This window comes from Primulina tabacum, chromosome 12, assembly GCF_025594145.1.
Source record: "Primulina tabacum isolate GXHZ01 chromosome 12, ASM2559414v2, whole genome shotgun sequence".
Taxonomy (NCBI): Eukaryota; Viridiplantae; Streptophyta; class Magnoliopsida; order Lamiales; family Gesneriaceae; genus Primulina; species Primulina tabacum.
This window is the reverse complement of record NC_134561.1, coordinates 3,561,295-3,584,026: the sequence shown is the minus strand read 5'-3', so window position 1 is coordinate 3,584,026 and position 22,732 is coordinate 3,561,295. Positions and strand designations below refer to the sequence as shown.

At 36.1% G+C, this 22,732-nt stretch overlaps 2 protein-coding genes across 2 annotated transcripts; both read right to left on the bottom strand.

Moving 5' to 3' along the window:
• Positions 1-2,932: 2,932 nt before the first annotated feature.
• Positions 2,933-9,110, bottom strand: LOC142521080 (subtilisin-like serine-protease S). Its single transcript, XM_075624272.1, has 12 exons — positions 8,987-9,110; positions 8,005-8,096; positions 7,645-7,745; positions 7,422-7,574; positions 7,116-7,212; positions 6,639-6,881; positions 6,179-6,479; positions 5,516-5,610; positions 4,832-5,074; positions 4,519-4,630; positions 4,152-4,350; positions 2,933-3,514 (listed from the first exon to the last, which is right to left on the bottom strand). Exons 1-12 carry the CDS (start codon positions 9,074-9,076, stop codon positions 2,979-2,981), a joined length of 2,262 nt encoding a protein of 753 aa, XP_075480387.1. The 5' UTR covers positions 9,077-9,110; the 3' UTR covers positions 2,933-2,978.
• A 5,682-nt stretch (positions 9,111-14,792) lies between these two features.
• LOC142520150 (uncharacterized) lies at positions 14,793-20,415 on the bottom strand. Its single transcript, XM_075623150.1, has 3 exons — positions 19,629-20,415; positions 19,233-19,484; positions 14,793-15,199 (listed from the first exon to the last, which is right to left on the bottom strand). Exons 1-3 carry the CDS (start codon positions 20,413-20,415, stop codon positions 14,793-14,795), a joined length of 1,446 nt encoding a protein of 481 aa, XP_075479265.1.
• Between the last annotated feature and the right edge of the window lie 2,317 nt (positions 20,416-22,732).

The following is a 22,732-nucleotide window of genomic DNA, read 5'->3' as shown; positions in this document are numbered from 1 at the left end:
CAGATCAGGAAGAGGATGAGAGATTATAGTTAGCGTGGAGATCCGGGCCCAGAAGCAGAATAGGATTCAGCGCTTGATGTATAGCTGTTGAACCTAGTTGAGATAGAGACATGTAGTACATGATTTGTATTTTTTTACTGACATGTATATGAGATAGATTACATTACGTTTCCGCATTTATAATTTAAAAAGGAAAAAAATTTAGTCCCACTTTTCTTAATTGTTATATTTGACATTAATAATGATTAAGACATGAACTAGCGTCCGGGTCCCCACAATATCGAAATATTATATATATAATATATATTTAAAAAAATTATTGAAATCACACGGCAAATTGCCGTGTGATTAAGAGGCGCCACTTTAGACTTGGCCGAAAGGCAAAGTCTATTGAGAGTGATTTGATAAATGATGCATCATTTCATTTAAGGCTTTTCATCTTCTATAAATAAGGTCTAATTCATTTGTATTCAACACATAATTTTCTCTTCTTCTCCTTTCTCTCTAAGTTTAGCTCTATATGCGAATTTTTAAGAATTAGCGCTTAAAATTCAAAATTTCAAGATATAAAATCTTAAGTTTGGAATTTTAAATTTAAAACTTTAAAAGTTGAAATTGGAAAATTTGCATACCATCTTGATAGTGTTCTAAACATTTTCAAAGTTCGCGTGTCTTTAAAATTTGTAATGCTACTAGGGGTGTCAATTCGGGTGGGTTGGGTCGGGTTGGGCAATAGTACTATTCAAAAATTGCCCAACCCGAACCCGAGCCAACCCGAAAACACTCAAGCTGAACCCGAATAAACCGATCAACCCGATTTACCCCATTTTGAATTTTTTTTAAGAAAATTAAATAAAATTCAAATAATAATAATATTTTAATTTAAACACATAATAATAAAATCTCCATCATATATGTGATTTAAATTTGAAAGTCTAATTGTAGAAAAATAAAGTATATTTACTAAATAATATAAACAATTGTTTAAAAAATAAAAAATTCAAAATAAATATTAAATTATGAAAATTTATGATATAAATATACAATAAATATTTTTTTAGACATGCAGTATATAAAAATGTAGAAAATATTTATTAATTATATTTTTTAAAAAAAAATTTTGGGTCAATCCGCCCCCAACCCAATCTGATCATTTTTTCCGGATCAGCTATCGAATCCAACTCGATCTGACCCGAAAATCCCAAACACAAACCTGATTTTTTTCGGGTTGAACCGTGTCAGGTTTGTGGTTCGTGTCTGATTTTGACACCTCCAAGTGCTACTATTTTGAATCCGTAATAGATGAATATTGGGAAACGAATTACCAACAACTGTGAGTATCGGAGCGAGACAATATCGTTTTAAGAAAAAAGAGTCAAACTCTTGCATCGACTATTTTCTTATAGTAATTTAGTTCACTCATTTCTATATCGTGATTTCTCAAGATAAAATAAAAAAATACCAACCAACACTCCTCGCTTGTATGCTACTTACTGCCAGACCAATTCAGATTTAGGGAAACAATACAAATTTATTACAAAAATACGTTTTTAAGATTAAAAAAATATTTATAATTCATTTAAATAATATGTATTTACGAAAAATATATTTATTATAATTTTTTATTATTTGGCAAATAAAACTGATTACCTAATTTTATTAAGTAAAATCTTAACGTAATTAAAATTATTTCACTAATTATTTTTATGCCACAAATATTTCTAATGTGGGTTAGGCACATGAACATTTCAGGGCAACTGTGAGTTCGGCCTCTTATTGAAACCCCGACATCATTTAGCCTACAAAGTTTACATGGAATATAGCTCTCGACCTCTTTCCTCGACAGGATTAACGTTCGATTAAAATCGAGCCGATCTTTCTAAAGTCGAATTGACCAAAAAAATTTCGGCAAACCGAATTGATTGAACTTTACTACCAAATATAAAATTTCAATTAAATAATTGAGGCTCATCTGTCGCGGCCTCGACTGCATGCTGCTATCTTCGGCCGATTTCTTGGCTACTTTGGTGTTTTCCGACAGAGGGGAGGTAGTAGTCGAGTTTAGGAGCAAGTTTCACTCAAACCTCACCCATCCCCGACGAGTTCAGCCGTGTTCCGAGAACCTCTGCTTCGCGACCACCATACGACGTTGATGTCATTTCTAGATCATTTTGGCTTCCAGCATTGAAGCTTAATTTTTAGATCGATTTCCAGCTACATTCCACCTTTATTTCTCGATTTTGCAAGTTTCCCTTCAAATTTAATTCAATTTCTTCATATTTAAAATATAGGTTGAATTTCTTAAGAATTATTTGAAGATACATGTATCTTATTTTTAGTTTTTTTTTTTTACAATACATAAATTTTAATATATTTCTAGAAAGTTCTCCCATATATATTTTAGAACATTTTCAAAGATATTTTTGGATGATTTTGGAGACTTAGTTTTCATCATACGATTGCATTGATCATAACCATTTATTCATGATATGAGTAGTATAAATAGGGTACTTCATTACATTTGTAAGCATTTAAGTTTTTAGCTTTTTAAACAAAAAAAATATGTTAAATTATTATTGATTCTATTAAAATTTTAATCGAAACATACTAAAATATCCCAATTATAGATCTATTGTTCACCACGGGTCTTTCTTTTTTTAAAAAATATTTATTTTAATATTTATTTAAGATTTTAAATTTAGCTAATTGGGTAATACCCGAAACCATCGCTATCTAATCGAATACACATGTTAATATAACCAAAAGAATATTTATTTATATAACAACTAAATAATCATATTAAATACTTACATAATATAAAATGCATTAAATTATAAAATAAAAAAAAATTATAGAAGGAACCAATAATCTAAAGGAGGAGGAAGAAAGCCTACCCAAAAAAATAATAAAAATATAAAATATTATTAACAATAATATTATTCGGTGTCCAATTATTAAATCTAACTTAAGTCTCACTTTCAAGAAACTCGAATTGCTACTGGACTCCGCACCGAATGCACATCATTGGACCACGTAATACTTCCAAACACATATTTTCCTGATCCGCTGTTCGGAACCACGTTCACTATGTAAGTTGCAGTGTTTTTACCATCAGAAAAATCAAGAACACTTGGTTCGACTTCCAGCAAAACCCCTTCTGGATTTTCGACCTTTACATGGAAGGATTTCGGATCCCCTTCATTGCCTACGTAAGTAGTGGTTCGTGTAACTTTAACTGGTCGATGTAAATTGGAAACAAAAATGGAAGGGTAATTCAGATTGTATGAGGGAATTCCAGGCGAAGGACATGTGACTCTGGCTCTAAGTATGTTTCCAATAGTCTTGGAATTGGCAATATTGCATAAATATGCAATCATGTCATTCATGTTGTAGTCGTAAATAAGGCCAGGATTGAGAGCATTGTTGGGGTTTATGTTTCCTGATCCCATGTCGAACGGGGTGGCCTTTCCATTATCAGATTGAATTGGTCCTCCAGTGTTATCCAGATGTGAGGCTGTCACAAATTCATACACATATTTCATTCAGTTTATTCTAGATAAATCAAAGTTTGGATGCCGAAATATTAAATTTGTATACGTGAATGCTTGTTCAAAATAATACATAATGCACGCATATGATTATAACCAATCTTCTAGTGTTTATATGCTTAGACAAAAGCTTAGTTAGAAATCTCTAAACCATGTTTATAGCTTAAATCTTAGTTTTAAGTAAAAACTGCCATATATTTCATTTTTTCTAACAAAGTTGTTTTGTTAAAATTAAAAGAGCAAGTGAATTTTAAAATAAAATTAATTATACATTTTAATACAAAAAATTTTAATTTAAAAAAAATTATATTCCATTTTTCATTTTAAAAAATGGTGAATGTAAAGCTATAATGCTTCCTCCACTATTAGTGTCCTAACACCGATCAACCAATCTGACCAAATTTGAATAATATAATATATTTTTCGTAAAATTGTTGTAATACTATTAAGTTATATTACAAGATAAGATTCAAAAAATTTCTTTTATCAAATAATTAATATATTATGTATGTTACAAATTAAGTACATCTTATCTTACTATATAATGCAACAAATGTAATATCGAAAAGGAAATTACGAATGGAACATATATATGAAGCTTACCTGTCGTCATGATGGCTGATTTTATAGCAGCTGGACTGAAGTTGGGATGAATTCCTTTCAAGGTTGCACCTATGGCCGCAGCATGAGGGGCAGACATGGAAGTTCCGGAATCGAAGCCAAACCATGGACGGCCCGGATCTTCATGATTCCATGTAGGCCAGCTTGCTAAAATGTTAAGCCCTGGAGCTGCTACATCCGGCTGTGTAGTGATAATAATTTGAATTTATCATCGATGTTTATAAAAATATGTAGTTACCAAAAACTATAGATATATTGATAATTGCATAACACAAAAAAATTATTCATTGGCAAAATATCGAATATATTCGTAGTCCGTCTTATAAGAAAAATGAAAAAAAAATCGTACTTTGATGATGTCTAGGGCAGATCCAGGTCCTCGGGAAGAAAACACGGCCATCTTCGGGGCAGGTTGTTGGTTGATCTGAGCCTCGTGCCGCCGAATATAAGCAAAAGGGCGGCTGAATCATGTCCAAAATTATCATTTTGCAACCAAACTACCAAGATAATTAGGATAAATTCCCTATAAACTAGTATATAGGCTAAATTCCTTATTAAAAATAGATAAAACTACCTTGTTTGTAAAGTAAGTTGACAATCTCATTACAATAAATTTTTGGTGTGTATATTTTTATATGTATGGATTAAATTATCCATTTTACCTTGTACTTCTCATGTATGCATCCAGCTTTCTTGCATCCTCCACGCCTATCACAGTTGTTGGTATCATAAAGTTCAAACTCATATCGTTGCTTGAATATGGATCAACGACGATCACTCCAATGCCTCCATTCTCGCGCACAATGTCGGATTTCGGCAACGTTTTGTCGTTCCAAGAATCCTTGATGCACACCACAATTTTTCCCCAAACAACTCTGGGGTCAAGTGTACCCTCTTTGCAGAAACTGAAAATTTTTCATTGAGATGTGAGATACAATTGAATGAGCTAGTTAGATATTAGAAAATTGATTGATAGTAATGTAAGAAAAAATTGTAATATTCTTCGTGTATGTTTGTCTTTGGATCTGTGTATTATCAAAATTGAGTCTTAATACTATATTTTTCAAATTAGTCCTTTGTTTTGAAACTTTAATCCTTTTAGTATTTCCAAGTCAATACACCGTGGGAATGAGGACTAAAATTACAAACAAAATGACCAAAATTACTAAAGAAAAATGAAAATACAAAACAAATAAAAAACAAGGATAGAGAAAAAAAACAAGTAACAAGTTAATGCACTAAGATTAAAATTTATTTAATTGATTAAATGATCAAAATCGTAGAGAGACAAACATATATATGATATAAAAAAAATATAGTTTCTGATTGTATAATGTTGCATGTACCTTGCACTGTCTGCCCATCTCCAATATTTTGCTGCATTTCTTCCATAAACTAGTTCATTATATCCATTCATATCGTAGTAGTTGAAACCTTGCCCCTTCAAAAACAAGAATTTCATTATGTATTTGAATTAGATTTAAAGAATTTGATCCTAACAAGATAGTAGAAGAAATTTAATTAAATCCCAACTACATACATTGAAAAAAGTCTAAAACTGATAATAATAAGAGTAGATCTCTTGTGTGACAACCCTACCGATATTCACAATAGAAAGTAATACTATTAGCATAAAAAATAATATTTTTTTATTGATGACCCAAATAAGAGACCAGTCTCACAAAATACGACACGTGAGGCCGTCTCAAACAAGTTTTTGCCTAATAATAATTAGGTGTAGATAGGTTTTGGTACTTTAATTAATCAAAAAATGATTTTACGGTCATAATTGGATTTTTTTTTTTTTGCATACTTAGCTCTTATTTAGTTGAAGTGACATGAGAATCATGAATCCTAGCAAAAAAAAAAAAAAAAAATACAATATTGACCAATTAAAGGAGAAAAAATACAATATATATAAGCCAATTACTTTACGTATAAATTTTCATTCCCTGCATTATTGAAATTACCATTTTTAAGTCAATAAATGGAAAATGTGAAGGCCATACCCTCAAGGTCTCTGAGTTTCCCAACTCGACGGTGGCAACGAGCTCCCTATCGGTAGAAGTGGCTGCAACCGTCAGCATCCATGGTGCGGCATCGTCCACAGTCTCCGGTTCTCTACTATTTCCGGCACTAGAAGAAAAAAGAATTCCTTTTTCAAACGCATGCAACGTACCAATTGAAATGCAATCACTCATGAATCCCGGACGATTATGCCGCACGAATCCACCGATCGAAAATGTCACTATGTCGACACCATCAGCGATGGCATCATCAAAAGCTTTGAGCAAGTCTGAGCAGGTACATCTGTTGCAATAGCTCAATGATCAAGAAAAGTAATGAAATAAAAACTCGAACAAGACTATATGGCGACGCCCTAACTTTTCTTTTAATAGCCAATACATATAATATAATCTAAATATTGAAGTATGTAAAAGCTTTCTAAGAGAGAGTGTTTCCACTGACCTGTTGAACCAGCAAACCTTGTAGACAGCGAGGCGTGCACCAGGAGCGCCACCACGAATGACCTTGTCACCGCCCATTCCTTTCATGCTGAGGCCGATGGGCATCCCAGCGACTGTTGAGGCCGTGTGTGTGCCGTGGCCGAAGTCATCCCGGGCTGAGAAATAGTGGCGGCCGCCATACGACACAATCGGCCCGTTCTCTTGCTCGAACCCACGGGAGTACCAACGGTAGCCGATCACTTTGCTGCATGATTGAATTGCAAAGTTTACAATACATATATATATTCGAAAATATAACTCTGTCTGTCAAATATATATATATATATATATATATATATCCTAACTTTGTTTCAAAAATACATAAAAACCCAACCATTAATTCATCAAATTTCAAGAGAGAGTGAAGCATATGATATTAAAAAATGTTTTTTTTTTCCTTTTTCTTTTTTTGAATTGAAGCAAGTGGATTGTGACCGACTTATTGCACTGGGGTTCATCGGGGCAGTGGCCTTTCCATCTAGCAGGAGCCGGACCAAATCCATCCGCCCGAAAACTTGGTGATTCGGGCCATATCCCTGTCCATTGAAAAAATTTAAAATATATTATATTATGGAAAATATTCAAGTTAATCAAACAAATTCAAACTATTTTATATCATATAATGACAAATATACTATCTAAAATGTAAAATGAGTAGTTTATCAACAAATAAATACACCTGATCTTGATTAATTATTCATATATAAAAAGTTTCAAAAGAAAGAAAGAATTACTAGGTACGTACCACTATCCAAATGACCGACGATGACATCCAAGTCTTTTTGCTCGGATTGAACAGTGAATACGCTTTGAGCAGCAGCCCCGACGAAATCCCACGACCTCGAAGTTTCAAGATGTCCATTTTGATTCTCGAACACTGATACAACTGACTCTTGATCTGCATTTTTAAATAAGCTCCATAGTTATATATTGAATTAAATAATATTCTACAGAATTAGATCATTTACAAGAGATTTTATGGGCTTCTTCCGGAGTAAGCATTGCCGAAAACCCTCTGAAACTCCTGTGATAGTGGTAGATTATAGCCTTTTGTGCCTCTATGGAAGTGCTGCAAGTTCATCAGTGATAAAAGATTTTTTAAAAAATTAAAAGACATTTAATATGATATACATAGTACTATTGTATCTATATTCTATACCATATAACAAGATTAATTATTATTAACTTTTATGCATAAGTGTTGTATTTACACCGTGTACTGATATGACTCACGAGCACATTCATGAAAAAAATATTACATGAAATCGACCTTGATATATATAGCACTTGTGGATAATATTTGTATTTAATTATTATAAATTTTTTACCTGCCAGTAACTGAGGATAATAAGTCATGGTTGGAGGAGATCACAGATTTACTGCTGGGAAATGAATGAGATCCCATGTAAACTATGTAATGCTGTGAAAAACAAGACAAAATATGAAATTATCTTGAACGAAAATCAATTTAACTAAATGCATGTAAATAGAGAAAAAATAAATAAGAAGAAAAAAGTGAAATTTAAAATAAAACACACAACAACAACAACGTATATTTACCTTAGATTTTATAACCAATATTTTCATATCAAATAACTTGTGTTTTAAAATTTAAATTCTATTTTGTGTTATCTGCGATTCACTCTATGTGTAAAATATATGTCGAATTTATTCACAAATAGAATACAAATAACAAAAAATATAGTGTAAATCATTGATTCACATTTGTATATATTTATTCACATTTATGTAATATTTTCTATCCACAGTGAAATAAAATATAATTTTTATTATTTTCTTTACAAAAAAATATTTATTAACGAAACAGCGGAAAACGATTTAAAATAAATTAGAAGAATGTTATTAAAAAACGATTTAATTCATTATACCACACACGAAGAAGAATGTTGGGGAAAATGGATTTATAGTTAATTGAGACATTCTACCGGTGGCTTCACCAATTAATTGAGAACCAGTTTTTATGAGTATTTCAACTTTAATAAAACACTAAGATAAATTTCCAACACACATTATAACATAAATTTGAAAAAACCCCATTTATATAAAAAAAAATGATATTCGAATAGATAGAATTTTTCATGTCACATCGGAAACGACGTATCATGAATATTACTTGAAAACAAAATTATTTACTTCGAACCACAAACAAACAAACAAAAAAGAAAAACAAATATGATTAATTAGATCCATATTCAATCCAAAAATTTTTTATTATTAAAGATGACGCTTATAAAACTAAATTTAATAAAAAATTAATCCTTACACATATATATACATAATCTAACACACCTTACGACCATCAGCGGCGGAAGTAACGTTGGATCCATGAACGATGTTAAATAAAAAATATAGAAGAACGAAATTAATGAGGGTTTTCATTTTTGAAGAAGGAAAGAAAGGAGCAACGTTGAGGGTTGAGAAATGAGAGGAATAGGGAGTGTGTTGGAATAATAATCTAATTTTATATTCAAATGATAATTGTTATCTTATAAAAATCTTTAGATTGCATGGAGATAATTATATCGAAAAACAAGGGTAAATATCTATTATCAATTTAATATAAATTTAAAGAGAAATTTGTGTTTCTCAAAAATACAGTTTCTCAAATTTAAATTAATAAAATATTTAGTAGTTTATGTGAATCAAGCGATTTAAAAATTGCAAATCTATGTTGAAAAGATAGAAAAGTTTTAAAATTCAAATAGGGTGTGATATTATCGATAAATATATATGATTATCAAGAAAATATTTCAGTTACAGATATCAACACATAGATCGATTTCCAGCTACATTCGAGCCTTATTTCTCGATTTTACAAGTTGCCTATAATGGGGATTTTATCCCTTCGAATTTAATTAAATTTTATCGCATTTATCACACTATATTGCTTATTGAATTGTTAATGTAGACGAGTTTATAATTTAATGTCGAATTTTTAGTGCGATATTTGGAAGGAATTATGGTTGTTCGACATTGTTGGTATTGGTTTATTGATATTCGAGATAAGAAAATTGTCGAAATTTAAATATCGTGTTGTTTAGAATTTTATATGAATTTTGGAAATGTTATATTGTTATTCAATCTTGTACATATTGGAATGTTTGGAACGAATAGTGTAAATAATTAGACTAGGATATTTTGGGAACTTAGTTGAGATTTAGAAGATAATTTGTCAACTTGAGATTTTTGGGGAAAATATTTCAACTTTAAAGGTTTTTAAAAATATTAGTTGAATTATTTAAGATATAGATAATGTTGGTGAATTTATTCGGTCTTTTGAATATTTTAAATGGTATAGGTCGAGATGATAACATTGAAAGTTCATGTTGATCTTTGGAATATTTGATTGGTATATGTATGTTACAGTTTAGCTAAATACCGCCATAACACATAAATCTTGTTTTATTCATATTTATGTCGTTAATGTGATTTGTGTGAATTTTATGACTTATATGATGTGGTCTAAAATGTTTTATTGTTTATATATTCATTTATTTGACATGGTATATGAAATTTAAAATAGGCATGATATATATAACATCATATTTTGATTAATCTTATCGTTCTTGTAATCAGTTTCATATTGTATTTTTCTCTTGGAACACATTGTTAATGTTTCAGAATCAATGGGTGTCCTTTCAGTCGAGTTATACCTAAGACCGAAAATATGATTCTCTATTCCTGGAGATTTTCTGTGTAATATGCTCTTAGGATTTCGACATCATATGTATTTTAGTATAGGAGGTTAAATTTAATGGTAAAAAGTGCATTGATGAAAAATCGACTGTTATGATATACATATTATTTTAATCCTTAATTTAATCTCAACTTATTTATCTCTAGTATTATTATTATTATTATTTTTAAATAATAACCTCACCAATAATTATACAAAAAAGCTAAACTCGATTTATATATATATATGTATATATATATATATATATACATATATATATATATATAACTCACTTAATGATTATATGTAGTCGATCAATTAAACGATTTAATTTTTATTTATGACAAGCACAAAATTTTATATTTGATTTATATTTATAGTTAGCTTCTACACAACAATCAATATAACTAATCTATTTAAATTTTCACGCATTAACCTATAATAGAAACTCCTCTGATCACGAGTTCGATCATCGTTGGTTGCAAATAGAGTAATTATCGATAGAAAAATTGTTGTGGTGTAATAATTGTCCTTGCTAGTTGAACAATCGAAATGTGATGCTTGAGTTGTTGTACGATTGAAAATATTTGAGTTATACCGTTCTTATCAGCTATAATTTTTGATAAAACGACAAACATTCGGTTTTAAAAAATATTCTTTTCTCTCCATCAAAGTTTCTGAATTTTCTATATTTTAGCACCAATAACTAAAACTCGAATTGAATCAAAACAAACAATAATGATACTTTCACATTAGATTTTTTTTCCTCCACATTTTTTTAACATTAAATTCCTAACTTGATCAGATAAATCCACACATGGACAATAAATTTATTAATAGATGTGAAAAATGATGCATTTATTTATTTATGAGTAGGTCTCTTCTGAGACGGTCTAATGAATCTTTATCTGTGAGACATGTCAATTCTACCGATATTCTCTTAGCATAAAAGTAATACTTATTCATAGATGATCCAAATAAGAGATCCGTCTCACAAAATACGACCCATGAGACCGTTTCACACAAGTTTTTACCTTTATTTATTTATTTATTTTTTAAACTAATTTTGTTGCATGAATTAATTTATTAGTCACAAGTCTCAAGCCCCGAGATTCGGGATTGACATCGGCGTTATTTAACAATCATACAATCGAAACAACAAGCCTTTGTAGTACAGTGTAAACCGAAACCAGTTTATAAATCATAATTTAAACGATAATAATCATTGTCCTGACAAAACCTAAATCTCAAAAACAACAGAGTTTAATGCGGAAACGTAAAACTGAATAACATAATAAAATCTAAACTTAATCTAAATTCTTGAGCATTCATCATCCCCAGAATTGCTCAGATTCTTCCTCCTCAAGTTCTTCTTCAAGCTTATCTTGGAAGCTTGTAAGGGGGGTGAGTATTTGGGAATACTCTGCAAGTGGGGGCATATCGAGCACAATAAAACAACATGCATAAATTTCGAGATTTTCATGACTTGCATACATACTTCATAACACATGCATAATATTTATCAAGCACTGCGACTCATCTACTTTCTATGGTTTACTGACGTCAGTCCCTAATTTTTACTCCTCTAAGGGGACGAGGCCGTATAGCGGTTATATCCCCCACCGCGTAAGGGTACGTCTTGGTTGGGATTCCCACCCATATACAGTCGACTCCTCACAGTGCTTAAAACCGTATGACCAATACACGAAAGGAATAGAAGCAGGATAGTACTCGACCGTGTTTTTAAACCAAAACCAAAAATCACATATGCATAAAACCGAGATTTTAATTTTACAAACAAGCCCACTTACCGTAGTTTTGGAATGCTAAAAATGTAGGCGAACGGCTATGGATTGAATCACTTCTCGTTCCTCGTTCGAGCAGAGCTTCGGCTCATGATCCCGGCTAACTTTGGATGATTTTTCAGCAGGGTTTCGGCTAGGATAGCTGCTGGAATTTTCAAGAATTGCAGCTAGGGATTTCGAAAATTTTGTGTAGGGAGTGCTAGGCTTTGATGTGGTATTTATAGGGGAGGGGAATGTAGCTAATTATGGTGGCTAAATCATGCCCAAATTTGCCTCAAATCTCACAATATTTGACTCCAATTTTCTTGCCATTGCTGATGATCTATCTTCCTAATTCGTGAGATTTAAATCCTTGATTCCCACTCTTGAGATTGGTTCGAAATATGGTGCAAGGGAGAAAAGGATTTATTTCCCTTCTTTGACTCAAGCTTGTATGCTATCAAATATTAGGCAAAATTCTCAAAATTTCGAAATTGTCCATGTCCATGCAATCATTCTCCTAAACCTTGCATGATACCTCCCAAATCTTGCAATATCTCCCCCCAAAAATTCGAAAATATGCATGCCTTGGTGTATTATTATTGACTTGGCAAAACTATTTCCAACAATTAATTTCCCAAGGTGTATATCTTATTATTATTATTTTATACAAAAAATCAAATTCTACAAATTTCCTTACAACTTATTAATTACTTCCTTGAAAAAAAATCGGTTCTTACATCCCTTCCTTCTTATGAGAAGTTTCGTCCTCAGAACTGGAGTTGGCTTGGTCTCCAAATAGGTAGGGATATTCCTTTCGCATCTTCTCTTCAACTTCCCAAGTTGCTTCTCGCTCTGTGGTCACGTAGGGAATGATACGTCGTCTAAGGACTTGTTCCTTAGTGTCCACAATTCTGATGGGGACCTCTTCTTATTTCAGTTCTTCTCCCAAGTTTCCTTCGATCAAGAGTGGTTCTACCTCCAACACGTGACTCGGGTTTGGAATGTACCTTCTCAGTTGGGACACATGGAACACGTTGTGGATTCTTGACATGCTTGGTGGCAGTGCCAGTCTGCATGCTAGGGTGCCCACCTTTTCCAAGATTTCGAATGGTCCAACATATCGAGGGTTCAGTTTCCCGGCCTTACAGAATCGGACAACCCCTCTCATAGGCGAGACTTTCACATAAGCCTTCTCGCCCACGTTGAACTCTACAGGCCTTCTTTTAAGATCTGCCCAGCTCTTCTGTCGATCTTGAGCTGCCTTGAGCTGTTCCTGAATGATTTTAACCTTGTCCACGGTCATCTGCACTAGCTCAGGTCCCGCCACGGCCTTCTCTCCTACTTCGTCCCAATAAAGTGGTGATTGACATTCCCTTCCATAAAGGGCTTCGTATGGTGCCATTCCAATGTTGCTGTGATAGCTGTGGTGTTAAGCAAACTCAATTAAGGGTAGATGAGTGCTCCAGTTGCTACTAAATTTCAGGGTGCATGCTCACAGCATATCTTCTAAGGTTTGTATGGTCTTCTCAGTTTGTCCATCGGTTTGAGGATGTTAGGCCGTACTTAGGGTTACTTTCGTCCCCATGGCCTCTTGAAAGCTCTTCCAAAAGCGCGAGACAAACCTTGGATCTCTATCAGATAAGATGCTCACTGGCACTCCATGCAGCCTCACAATGTTGTCCATGTACAGTGAAGCCAACTTGTCGAGATTGTAATTCATGCGGACGGATAGGAAGTGTGCGGTCTTCGTGAGTCTGTCTACGATCACCCATATACCGTCGTGGCTTTGCCTAGACTTTTGCAATCCTACCAAAAAATCCATGGAAATATGCTCCCATTTCCACTCGGGGATTTCCAGAGGTTGTAGTAATCCTCCAGGTCGCTGGTGTTCTGCTTTGACCTGCTGGCATACTTGACATCTGGAGACGAATTCAGCTACATCTCTTTTCATGCCATTCCACCAGAAATTACTCTTTATATCCCTGTACATTTTCGTACTGCCTTGATGGACTGAGAATTTTGACTTGTGCGCCTCTGCCATTATCTCTTAGCGAAGGTTGTCACTGTCGGGCAAACACGGTCTTCTTTTCATCCATAAGATTCCCTTGTCATCAATCTGATGATCCTGAGACTTCCCTTCTCTGACTTGCTCCTTAAGTTTGGTCAGTACCGGGTCTCGATCTTGGTTTAACTTGACGGTCTCTTGCAGATATGGCTGGGCCGAGAGGGAAGCTAGAGTTACCTTGCCTGGGCCCTTCCGACTTAGCGCATCAGCCACTTTGTTTGCTTTACCCGGATGGTAGCTTATGGTCAAGTCATAGTCCTTCAGAAGTTCGATCCATCGTCTTTGCCTCATATTCAGCTCCTTTTGGGTGAACAAGTACTTGAGGCTCTGATGGTCTGTGAAGATTTCACATTTAGTACCATAGAGGTAGTGTCTCGAAATCTTTAAGGCGAAGACAACCGCTGCTAGTTCCAGATCATGAGTAGGGTAGTTCTGCTCGTGCGGTTTCAAGTGCCTTGATGCGTAGGCGATCACTCTTTCTTCTTGCATTAGTACGCATCCTAGACCTTCCTTAGAGGCGTCACTGTAAATAGTGAAATCTTTATTCTCTGCGGGCAGGATCAACACTTACGTGGACGCGAGTTTCTCTTTCAATGTCAGGAAACTCTTCTCGCAATCCTCACTCCAGATGAATTTAGAATTCTTCTGTGTGAGCTTCGTCAGTGGCACGGCTATCGAGGAGAACCGTTCGACGAACTTCCGGTAGTAACCTGCCAATCCAATTAAGCTTCTGATGTCGGTGGCGTTCTTAGGTCTCGGCCACTCAGTAATTGCCTCTACTTTCCTTGGATCCACTGACACTCCTTCTTTCGATATCACGTGTCCTAGAAATGACACGCTCCTTAGCCAGAATTCACACTTGCTAAACTTAACATAGAGCTTATTCTCTCTTAAGGTTTGCAGAGCAAGGTGAAGGTGCTCTTCATGGCTCACCTCGTCAGGAGAATAGACGAGGATATCGTCGATGAATACCACTATGAACTGATCCAGGAATGGCTTGAATACTCTGTTCATCAGATCCATGAATGCTGCCGGTGCGTTGATCAGACCAAAAGGCATCACTATGAATTCATAATGTCCATATCTGGTTCGAAAGGCTGTTTTGGGGATATCTTCAGCCCTGACCTTCAACTAATGGTGATAAGTGCAATTTGTGCACTTAAATTACCCTTATAATGCATTTAGATTGTTAGTTTTCTTGGGCAGAATTATGCGTTTTTGTTATTTTTGGTGTGATTGCAGGAATCCAGGTAAGGTTACTACAGAGGCGTGAAAATGAACTAAAATGGCGCTTAGGAGAAGAAGTGTGAGCAAACCAAGCACTGAAGGCAGTGAGACCCGCGCATATGTGTAATGCCCGAGATTTGCATTCTATTAATCTAAAATTATTGATTTTGAATTGATATAATTATAGACGGGCTATTTCGAGACTCGATTGGCCAAAGCATAGGAAGGGTGCAATTTTTGGACAGAACTATTGGCGCCCGAGCGGTAGTCTGTGACCGCCCGAGCGCCAATGTTCAACAAGAACATGTTTTGGGCAGAAGATGCGGCGCCCGAGCGGTAGTCTGTGACCGCCCGAGTGCCAATGTGTAATAAGAAAAGAGTTGGACAGAACACTCCGCGCCCGAGCGGTAAATTGCAACCGCCCGAGCGCCGACCAAAGTTCAAGAGAATAAGACACGTTTCTTCAGCATGCAAGACGTAAGTTTTATTAAGTTTTGATATGTCTTGAAATTATGATATGGTCAGAATCGGATATCATTCATATATGATGTTCTTGACATGTTAGACATCGTATAATCGAAACCGGATTGAAGAACGGATACCGTATGAAATTGTTATGATTTTCTGAGTTGATTTGATTGAGATGTGATATCAGATTTGTACCGTTATCGATTATGAGTTGTGGTAATTGATATCTGTTGATATTGTATTGACAAGGATATTCAGATTGTTCCGTTATGCCATTGATTTTGAGTTAGATTCAGATTGATCAGATTTGGTATTGATTTGAGCAGTATATTGATATTATACTTCTTGATATTGTCATTGCCATATTGAGTATTGACAGACTTCGAATTCCATACTTGAACGTCGTCAGAACTGCTATTAAAGAAAGATATAAGTCAATGCCGAACCAGGAGAATGACTCGAGTGTGAAATACTTGAGTTTCCCTAAACTACATACTTATTGTTATTGTGTGCATTGATTTAGATTGAGTTGCTTGTTCTATTGATTTATAGAAAGCATGTATTAGACGATTGGTCTTGTGACAAACGGGTCTGATAGTGATGGAATCGTCACTGACCCATTGCACATTGTCACCGAATAGTGATTGGGAGGAGATGCCAAAGTCTGTGACGAATAGGTCAAGACACCGGATGTTTGGTTATATCGATGTTGAATAGAATCGGAGTTTCTTCTATTACTGATATTCGATATGGAATGCCAACGTCTGGAAATCGGGATCCCTAGACTAGGAATGAGTCTAGTCTGAGAAGTAGAGTCACGAGTCTGATTGACAGTTTTATATTGAATTTGTTTTCAGATTTGATACATATTACTGATATCTGTTTCATGCTTTATATTGATTATATGATTGCATGTATCGTTGATTTATACTGGGATATATTTCTCACCGGAGTTATCCGGCTGTTGTCGTGTTTGTATGTGTGCATGACAACAGGTGGGACAGGATCATGGTCGAGGAGATGAAGAGAGAGATCGTGATTAGAGTGGAGACTACGGACTTGGATTATAGATAGGGTTTGAACACTTGAATTGTAGTTGTTAAACCTTAGTTTTAAGTGACTGTATATGGTACAAGACTTGTATTTTGTTTCGATGTATATATTCGAATGAATTCCATTACGTTCCGCACTTGATACTTGTATAAAAAAAATAAATTTTAGACCCTGTTTATTATAATTGATTTAATTATTCCCACAGACGATTAAGAAATGAATTAGCGTCCGGGTCCCCACAATATGTGCCACTCAGGGCGCGCATATGCGCGCGATACATAAGGCAAGACAAGAGAACCTCGCGCATATGCGCTGGACAAGGCGCGCATATGCGCGCTTGAAGAAATTCCCGATGCTCAAAATAGAAGACTCCGCGCATATGCGTGGAGCAAGGGCGCGCATGTGCGCTTGAGGAGAAGGAGCTCGGCACAAAAAGAGGCGCGCATGTGCGCTTGAGGAGAAGGAGCTCGGCACAAAAAGAGGCGCGCATATGCGCGAGTCTTGGTCGCGCATATGCACGCGGTACGATATTCAGAATTAAATAGGTTTCGTCGTGGGCTTAAAAAAGGGGTCGAAATCTTTGAAGAGCAGCCGACATATCACTCGAGAAAGGAGGGCAAAAGTAAGAGCACGGAAGACGGAACGCGAAAAATGGAGATAGAAGACGCTAAATCTGGACACGGAGACGCGCTTTCATCTTTCCTCAACACGTTTCTAATTTGGTTCTTTACTTTTACGTTTTTAATGATTACAAACAGGTTTTGTATTGATTTAAATTCAAGTATGAACTAATTTATTTTCTAGATATTGACGTAGTCTTTGTTGAACCTATGTTATTGACGTTTTGAATTTTCATTGAATTAATTCATCGTGTTTATTTGTGATTTTTTGTCGTTAATGCTTTTGAATCACTGGCCATAATTCGATTGATCAAATAATTAAGATCTAACACTCGAGAGAGGGGATTGAAATTAGGTTAGTGGAAATCACATCGTTAGACGTTTATAACGTGCAAAAGACGTATACTCTGACGAATCCATAAGAGAACCTTGTTTGCATTTATTACGTGTTACGTGATTTTGAATAGACATATTAAAATAAATAATAGGTAATACAGTTCTATTTATCACTTGAAAAATGGAATAGGAAATTGCGAGTTTTTGGTTAGTAAACATGATGCGATTTAATAATATGTTAGTCAATTTTAATTTAGCATAGGGGAGACCAGACGAAATCATATCTCTAGATTGATCTACTAATTGAACTTCTACTGCGTGCTAAGAATTCTTTGATTCGTTATTTGTTTTGAATTGATTTTCAACTATCTATTTGAATTCTCTAAATAAAGTTGAACTATGTCAATTATGGTAATTAATATACAGTTTTAAATAATTACTCCTCGTGGTATCGATATCTGTACTCAAACCAGTACTAAAACTCGACACCGTACACTTGCGGTAGTGAAAATACGCAACAGGTGGTAACATGTCCTCAGATCCAGTTTAGAAAAGACGGCGGCGCCTTTAAGCTGATCAAACAAATCGTCTATCTGGGGTAGAGGGTACCTATTCTTGATTGTGATCTTGTTCAGTTCTCTATAATTGATGCACAATCTCATACTCCCGTCTTTCTTCTTCACGAAGAGTACTGGAGCTCCCCACGGGGACACGCTCGGTCGAATTTGCCTCTTATCTAGCAATTCTTGGATTTGTTCTTTTAGCTCCTTGAGTTTGGCTGGTGCCATTCTGTAAAGTGCTTTAGAGATCGGTGCAGCACCGGAAACCAGATTGATCTCGAACTCCACTTCGCGGTTCGGGACTATCCCCGAGAGTTCTTCTGGAAAAACGTCTGGGAACTCTCTCACTATCGGGATGTCCTCCAGTTTCAGCTCGACTTCTTCCTTTATTTCACTGACCATTGCTAGGTAGATGTCTTCTCCGGATTTCATGACTTTCCAAGATTTAGATGCGGAGAGCAGCGATTTTCATCCCTTGGATTTACCTTGGAACACAACTTCTTCCTGATCTGGGGTTCGGAGTTTGACTCTCTTTCTCTTACAATCTACTATTGCGTTGTTTCTTGCTAACCAATCCATCCCTTAGATGATGTCGAAGTCGACCATGATCAACTGTATCAATTCGGCGCTAAAAGTCCAATTATTGACACTGATTTTACGATCTCTATAAATTTCGTGAGTTTCAACGACCCTACTTGTATGTGTGGCTATCCGAAAGGGCTCAGTTAAATTCTCGGGCTTACATCCTTGCTTCTTAGCAAATCTTTTAGACATAAAGGAATGGGTAGCACCACACTCAAATAATGCATAAGCAGGCACTTGCTGAATAAGTATGGTACCTGACACGACTTCATTGGCGTCGTCTGCCTCTTCCTGAGTCATGGCAAAGACTATGGCGTTAGGTTTGTCCTCCTTTGGTTTACTAGGGCCTGCTCCCGCATTTGGCCCAGTTCCTCTGTTCGGCCCTGCTGGTCGGTTGGCGGCGGTAGGACACTCTGCAATTATGTGGCCCAATTTTCCACATCCAAAGCATACACCGCTGGCCCTTCGGCATTTCCCGGCATGTCTGAAGCCACAAGTTGGACATGGCTTGAGTCATTGATAGTTAGTGACGGGGGATTGCCCTGAGGGAGGTCCACCTGACTGATTGGGCCTCTTGAACATTGGTTTTTCCTGAGAATGTTGGCCGCTAAGGGGTTGCTTGTTCCTATTTTCCCCTTCTCTTCGACAAATGTCAGTGAAAAGTTGGCAGGTTGGTAGACTGCTAGAGCTGATTGGATCCTGCTGTTCAACCTTTTTTTTAAAGCGGTGCAATTTCAGCACTTCATCCGTCATGATTGCCGGAGCATATGATCCAAGGGCATTGAACTGAGAGATGTATTCCACAACTGACATATCTGGAGCTTGACTGAAATTTTCAAACTCACTCATTTTCTGAAGTCTGACCTCGGCTGGATAATACTGTTTCAGAAAAGCTTCTCTAAAACGCTGCCACGTGATTGGTCCTGCAGCTGTCATGACTGGCGAGATTGCTTCCCACCACTTGCCTGCTTTATCCTCCAGGAAAGGCACTATCACGTCCGCTTTCAGTGCCTCCAGGACTTCCAACAGTCGCAGCCGAGTCTCCACGCTTTTCAGCCAGCTCTGGCTAACTTCAGGGCCGGCAGCTCCACTTAAGGTTGGATACCTGTTCTTGCGAAGTGATTCGTAGTGGAACTTAACTCCGTGCTGTGGTGGAGGTGGTGGTGGCTGATTGGCGTTTGGGTTTACTAACCCTTCCAGTGTCGTCGCCACGATCGTGGCTATAGCCATTAGGTCTGCTTGGTTAAGGCTGAACCCATGTGGTGGTCCATTACCTCCTTCGTTGGCATTGTTGTTGTTAGCGTAGCGAGGGTTGCGGTTTTGCCTTGGAGGTCTACCGGCCATTTCCTACAATTTAAACGTTTTTAAGAATTTGTTAATCATAACGATAGGTTTGAATGAATAAGTTATGCTGGAACAACTGAAATTAATAGACAAACATAACTTTATTAATTTTTGAATTTAGAGGAATACTGAATGGAAACAAATAGTACTGAATGAAAACAAATCGTAATGACTGAAATAATATAGCAACAATGGGAAAATAAACTCCTAGTACTAAAGAAAGGTCACCAAGGCACTCTAGTCGTCTATCTCTCCATCCCCAACTGCTGCTATAGGCTCATCTATCTATATCGGCTCCTCCTCTTCCGGTTCTTCTTCTGGCTCTTCCTCTTGAAGTATCTCCACCATATGGGTGAGCTGGGCGTTCTCTTCCGTGAGCTGTGCCACCTGTGCCTTAAGTCCCTGTATCTCCACATCGGCCACATCCATCTCGTCATTCCAATGCTGGTGATACTGCAGATGGTACTGTTTCTTCTGCTTGGCCTGGTCCTTCAGAGTTTCCACCTGTTAGGTCAGACCGTGGGTCACCTTCACAAGGCTGCTCATAGCCTCGCATGAATTTTCCAGTCTCCTCTTGCCTCTGGCATTCTGCTGCCTCTCCTCCTCCAATTCCTTACGATATCGATCCATATCCTCTCGCAGCTTTCCCTCTTGGTACAAGCTCTGCTCTATGACCTCCCTCAGGTCCATGTTGTCTCCTTTGACCAACTCTCCCTGATAGATCGACTTGTTCCACTGAACGCGAATCTCTTCTTTTTTAGCGGCTAGGGTCTCGACCTCTCGCCTCCTCTCGCCTCGCCTAGTCGGGCTCTAAGTCGCTTCAGCTAGCGCGACTGATAATCAAGGGCAAGCTGCTTCAGATGGATAGCAACCTGGGCACGAGTACGGAATCGTCTGGGAGTTCGTGGAGCCATTTCCTAAAATCAAAAATGGAAACGCTCAGAATCGGAAAGAGACAATATAGAACAAGGGGCAATATGTAATATACATGAAATTTTCGAAATATATAGAAATATATTTTTTTTCCAAAAATGGAAAGTTTGGAAATAGACACATGGGTTCGAAGCATATGTCGAGAGGATTTCAGAACAATTGACGTAATCGAATTCGGAATTTCCTATAATAAGTTATAGTGTCTACGAATATTTCCTAAAACGGCAAAAACGACGTTTCGGAGGCCCAAACGAAGGAATTTCGCGATTTCCACTCGTTGGGCTGTTTCGGAGGGGATAGCATTGGCCTTACTCAAAAATCCCACCGAAAATTGTTTTTTATAAAAATTTTTCTCATTTTTCCAAACCAGATTATGAACCTGGCGGTTCTGATACCACTTAAATGTCACGCCCCGAGACTCGGGATTGACACCGTCGTTGTTTAACAATCACACAATCGAAACAACAAGCCTTTGTAGTATAGTGTAAACCGAAACCAATTTATAAATCATAATTTAAACGATAATAACCATTGTCTTTACAAAACCGAATTCTCAAAACAACAGAGTTTAATGCGGAAACGTAAAACTGAATAACATAATAAACTCTAAACTTAATCTAAATTCTTGAGCATTCACCATCCCCAGAATTTCTCAGATTCTTCCTCCTCAAGTTCTTCTTCAAGCTTATCTGGGAAGGTTGTAACGGGGGTGAGTATTTGGGAATACTCAGCAAGTGGGGGCATATCGAGCAAAATAAAACTACATGCATAAATTTCGAGATGCTTAACCTTATGGGGAAAACAACATGCACAATAAAACAACATGCATAAATCTCCATATGGGAAAACTGTTTTAGAACCTATATATCCTTATGGGGTTATGCTTAACCTTGATTTACTTGATTACAAAAACAGAGAAGATATCATAGACGACTGGACATCTGCTATGAGAATCGCCGAAGGAACACTTGATCTCAACAGAGAAGGATTCATTAAACTCCTAGAAACGAGTCTTATGGGAGTTAAAATTGCTTGGGACATAACTTCATTAGAAACCAAAGAGTCAGTCCTAGCTGGAGAATCTCTTAGTGAGATAGCTGGAAAAATGGCTACCCTATTTAAAGCACAATTTATAGGGGTAGATTTTTTTAACAGTCAAGATACAGAGAAGAGGAAGAAATATACTCAAGCTCTGTATAGCCTTGAATTACACGACATATGTTTAGTGGATGAACATATTATGTTATTCATTAAATATAGATGGAATTCAGGGGTCGAAGAAAATATAGCTATGCATCTTTTCTTCGCCAAAATGCCAAGTCTCTGGAGAGAAATGCTTATAAGGGAATATGTCCATGGCAATCCAGATACGTTGGCACGAATA

Bases quoted from the DNA above. Each gene is read 5' to 3' on its own strand.
- LOC142521080 (XM_075624272.1), bottom strand. From the start codon at position 9,076: ATGAAAACCCTCATTAATTTCGTTCTTCTATATTTTTTATTTAACATC. The intron at 5,075-5,515 runs GTACATGCAACA...AAAAATTTTCAG, and splicing joins AGATGGGCAGACAGTGCAAG to TTTCTGCAAAGAGGGTACAC. The intron at 3,515-4,151 runs GTAAGCTTCATA...AATTTGTGACAG, and splicing joins ATCAGCCATCATGACGACAG to CCTCACATCTGGATAACACT.
- LOC142520150 (XM_075623150.1), bottom strand. From the start codon at position 20,415: ATGGCCGGTAGACCTCCAAGGCAAAACCGCAACCCTCGCTACGCTAAC. The intron at 19,485-19,628 runs GTGGACCTCCCT...ACATAATTGCAG, and splicing joins CAAGAGGCCCAATCAGTCAG to AGTGTCCTACCGCCGCCAAC. The intron at 15,200-19,232 runs GTAAGCCCGAGA...ATCAGTTCATAG, and splicing joins ATTTGCTAAGAAGCAAGGAT to TGGTATTCATCGACGATATC.